General features: G+C 37.7%; 1 protein-coding gene across 1 annotated transcript in view; it reads left to right on the top strand.

Annotated features, from left to right (window-relative positions):
• Positions 1-380: 380 nt before the first annotated feature.
• The window catches only part of Smp_087010 (DNA polymerase delta catalytic subunit,putative), a gene marked incomplete at both ends in the record, with an annotated part of 38,173 nt that continues 33,880 nt past the window's right edge, over positions 381-4,673 (top strand). Inside the window, 2 exons of the mRNA XM_018790693.1 lie at positions 381-532; positions 1,775-1,994. Of these exons, the coding sequence (XP_018646088.1) occupies positions 381-532; positions 1,775-1,994 (372 nt within the window). The remainder of the gene's footprint in view (positions 533-1,774; positions 1,995-4,673) is intronic.

Raw genomic sequence — 4,673 nt, 5'->3', positions numbered from 1 at the left:
CTAAGAATACCTCAGCACCCAGAAAATGGGTTATTGATCTTTGATTTTACTCCAGATGACAGGTATGTTTACATTTTGATTTGGATGAAAAGAGTTTGCCTAGGAATAACGACACAAGGACACCACGAAAATTCTGAAATTCTTAGACCATGTAGATTTCATCGGATTGCTTTCGCCAGCGTAATGTTTAACCCATACTATAGGTGCATCTCCACTGGGCATAAGTTCTAATGCAGAATAGGAAACCTGCAACTTTTATTTTTTGAAGATAAAGTAGAAGTGATTACTAATATTCTTAAACCCACAAAGGTGCTGAAGTAGTAACCTGATGGGTAAAATGTCTTCTCCATCATGTATCTTTTTCGTCAAACGTTTCAGTCATGCTCTGTTGTTTAAATACTCCTCTTCAAGGTTTTCCCTTCTTCGGTTTTGAAGGTGCGCAGTTGGAATTACGAAAAACCTGGGCAGCGATGTCCAACAAGCGTCCTTCGTTCGTCCCTCAGAAGGGGCCTGGCTCGTTTAAAAAACCAAGGTATTTTATTGTGCAGTTACTTCGTGTAACACTTTAGTCCGTCACTTGTATATACCTTGGCAGTTTTTTAAAATAAGATATTTCACAATTAACCTCGAGGCGTGTAGCCAAACTCATACATAATGAACCTAGCGTCATAAAAACCCAGGGGGTATGAATTACTTGATGCCATCCTTGTTGAGAATAATGTTTCCACGTCTTTTGAGAAACTCTAGTGTGACCTTGGGAAAATTCACTAGAACCATAAGAGTGTCATAAAATAATGTGAGGAATTAAGAATAAGGTCAGGAGTTAGATGCTGGGTTTAAGAATTAAAGTCAGTGTTTTCATCACGAACGACATCATCTGTGCTGTCAAAATGCTATTTAATCCAATGAATGGGTGGATTTCTCTCCGAATCCCAAAACTCGTTTACCTTTATCCGATTCGTTCCCCTGCAAGTTGTCGTCTTGCCTTTCACTTTGCCAAGCAATATAGCTTGATTTGAATGCTCATCTTGTAATATAATTGGTCCGTTTATATATCTGAGGATGACACAGGGCAATCAGCAAAATCATACTTCGAACTTCGTCTTTTCCATGCAGTTGGACTGACGTTTTGATGATATTAGACTCAATCCTAAGGCTTCTTAATAATGATTATGACTGGGTAGTGTTCCGTGAACAACACGCAGACTATCCGTTTGTCGCGTAACTGACTACCCATAGTAAAGGTGCGATACGAAATCCAGGTTTGGCTAATAAATCGATACAAAGTTACTACGGTTTACAATAGGTAAATCAGTTGGTGAGACTATAACTTATGGACGACTTTTGAGTGACGCTAGACTGACTTTGAGAGTGTCCACCTAATAGCCAGGAACAAATTAGGATTATAAGCCTGTGTGAGGAATTAGAATTATGATTGACAGTCAATGATTAAGGTTAGAAATTGGATTTCGGGTTTTCATCACGAGCTGACATCAGCTGTAATGCCAGAACTCTATTCACCCGAATGGGTGGGTGAACGTCGCACCGAAATTCGAGACCCGTTATCTTATATTTGATTGTTTTGTCCATTAATTATAGTCCCACCAATCAATCTAACCTGTCATTGTGTGACAGAAATAACAGGTTTGATGGTTCACAGGCTTGCTAAAGTTATTATTCGTCATGTTAAGATAAATGCATTATACTGACTAATATTAGTTTGATAGTTAGATTTAGTTCACATTATCTGAAATGGTCATTTCTCTCCAACCAGAGGTAACCATGATGATGCCCCAGAGCCTTCAAAGTTCGAGCAGGAACTTATGTTGTTGGATGATATCGAAACTGAAGATATAGCTTTAGTGGACGAAAGTTCTGCCTTGTCTCATCTGGACGTTCAAACAAATTCGCATTGGCCAAGGCGTAAATTAGAAAAGTTGGATCCAAATAAAGACGGTATTACTTTCCAGCAGTTCGATGTCTCACACTATAAAGTTAGTTTTATAATATATTTTATTGTACTCCAAACACACTATCGAGTGTAAGGGTCGGAATTATTGTGAATAGATTGTTCGATTTATTAGACGATTGTAATCTCTACTGTGCGTACTTATCATTAGTAAATTAATACACTTCTCATCAAATCATTATTTTACTTAAACAGAAACCAATTTTCATACTGTTTGTTTTGATTTCCATAACATTTGAGCTTGATAGATTATCGCTTTCTTGCTGTCATCGATTGGTGTTACAAATAGCTTTAATCACCTTCGATTTAGCTAATCAATAATTCTATACGACTCGTTTGCGATCTTTAGTGCTGAAGGTTTACATCTATATAGTGATTCTTCGTTGTCGTGTGGCTGTTCAAATGAAATACCTTGCTTGCGTAACTGTCATTTCAGTGATATGTAATATAACTTCGGCTTTCTTGAGTCTTATACTTGTTGATCATTTAGTGTTGTGACCTTGATTGTCTGCCCAGTACTCTGCATGTTTTATATAGAGAGAGTTCGTCTCAAGCTAGTTTTCGGGATTGATGTGCTAGGTTACGTGTCACAAAATCGAGGTTTTTAACACATGAGTTTCATTTGTGACTGAAGGGCCATGAGCGCAGAGATGAAAATTATCGTACCACTGACTGGTGATCTGATTGGTTGGCTAGAGAAAAGAAAAGACGATTTAACAATAACTCTAAATCCGGTTCTTTCGATCCCACTTAAAAAGTTGCACGAACAAATATAGTGGTGACGGGACCACAACCACAGCAGACTAGGGCATTAGAGTACAAACAATAGAATACAAGAATCACGTTTAAAGTACATTAGCTTTAGACTAGAAGAAAGTATGACGGTAGTTTATAAGTTAATTGGAAACCATGGCCACGCGTATATGGCCTCTGCCAGGGAAGTCCTACTCATTGCCTTCTCGTGGCATTACTGTTGTTTACGAAATTGAGGGAACAAAAAGCTAATATCCGGCGCTTTAACGGAGTCGGTGGACACGGAAAGTCCGCCTGGGGGAGTTGAAAAATCCTGATTCCAAGCTAATAGTGCACATGGGCTCCAGTATCCTGAGGGAACATTTATTTATTTATTTATAAACAAATATTGGTATAACGGGGTACCAGATATATATGCGCCGCACAAATCTCATTCGATTTGTATGAGGGCTGTGATACTGCCCGGGTGTCCAAACCGAAGCAGGTGGTTTTCTTAGGGGGCCACACCCGGAGCCTTTGACCTAGAGGTCTGATCCACAAGGCAATGGAACAATTTAAGGAGATGCAGTTCCATGGTAGCCGGTGACCAACGATTGATTCATACGCCATTTGCATAGTATCGGTCATAAATGAATCCCAAAGTTATCATTCATTATCCTTATAAATACACAACACATGAGCACTGTTGAGGAGTTCATACTAGGATGAAATGTTCATCCAGTGCTTTTAGGTTTTCCATGGTGGTCTAGCTTTAATTGACTCATGAATTCAACTATTAAATTAAGAAAGCGATGTGGTTTGTAGCATCCAGTGTTTTGTTTAGAGTTTGTCATCACCTGAGTTATTCATAATTACAAATAGCGTTTTTCAACTTCATAGTTGAAAGCATGAGTTAATTGAAGCTAGACCATTAGGCTGTGGATAAGTACTGCTGAGGAATCCCATAATAGGACGAAACAACCGTCCAGTGCTTCCAGGTTTTCCCTGGTGGTCTAGCTTCAATTGACTCACGCTTTCAACTATGAAAATATTAAATCTCCACAAAAACCCCTTCTGTTTTTCAACTTGTTTAAACTAGCGTTAAATATTGTTAGTTAGATTAGTGACCGAATTATTATTAAGATCAATGCAGTTGCTATTGAATACATTTTCGAGGCATAAAAATAATCTTTTTTAGCATAAAACATTATGTATATACTACTGTATATACATAAATAGAAGGCGGATAATTTTATGCTAAAATATGTTAATCTCACTTTAATGAATGTGATAACCATAAGTGCAGAAACAATAGTAATGGAATGGACTTATATCTTGTGTAAACATTCTATAAATAACTAGAAGTCTTAGCAATCGCCAACTAAGTATTTATCGGAAGGGGTTTTTTTGGAGATTTTAGTAATTTTATATGGTTGAAATCATGAGTCAGTTGAAGCTAGACCGCCATCATGGAAAACCTGGAAGCACTGGACAGCTGTTTCGGCCTATTGTGGGACTCCTCAGCAGTGCGCATCCACGAACCCGCCTTGTGAGATTCGAATCCAGGACCTACCAGTCTGTTGACATTATTAGTTTTGACTCATCTTGATTTTCAAAATAAAGAAGACTTTTCCTCGATCCATTTTTCATGTTTCATGTATTCACATGTTTAGTATATCATATACTAAAGTATCTTACACTCGGTGACCGTCCAGTGCTTTCAAATTTTCAATCATGGTCTAGCTTAGATCGATTCATGAATTCAACTCTGAAAGACATCTATTTTTCTTCCTGTCATTTGTTCCTCACCGTCGATCTACAACAATATATTGATTTTTTATAAATGAATACGCATCAATTACTAATGTAGATATGTCAGAGTATGCTCTAAAGTGTGCCATCAGTAAGTAGTTCAACAGATGTACAACTAGAAAAACATTCACATGATCAATTAGTTACCACAACTAAATAT

Source organism: Schistosoma mansoni, assembly GCF_000237925.1.
Source record: "Schistosoma mansoni, WGS project CABG00000000 data, supercontig 0041, strain Puerto Rico, whole genome shotgun sequence".
Taxonomy (NCBI): Eukaryota; Metazoa; Platyhelminthes; class Trematoda; order Strigeidida; family Schistosomatidae; genus Schistosoma; species Schistosoma mansoni.
The sequence above is the reverse complement of the archived record's forward strand: the minus strand, read 5'-3'. Positions and strand labels throughout refer to the sequence as shown.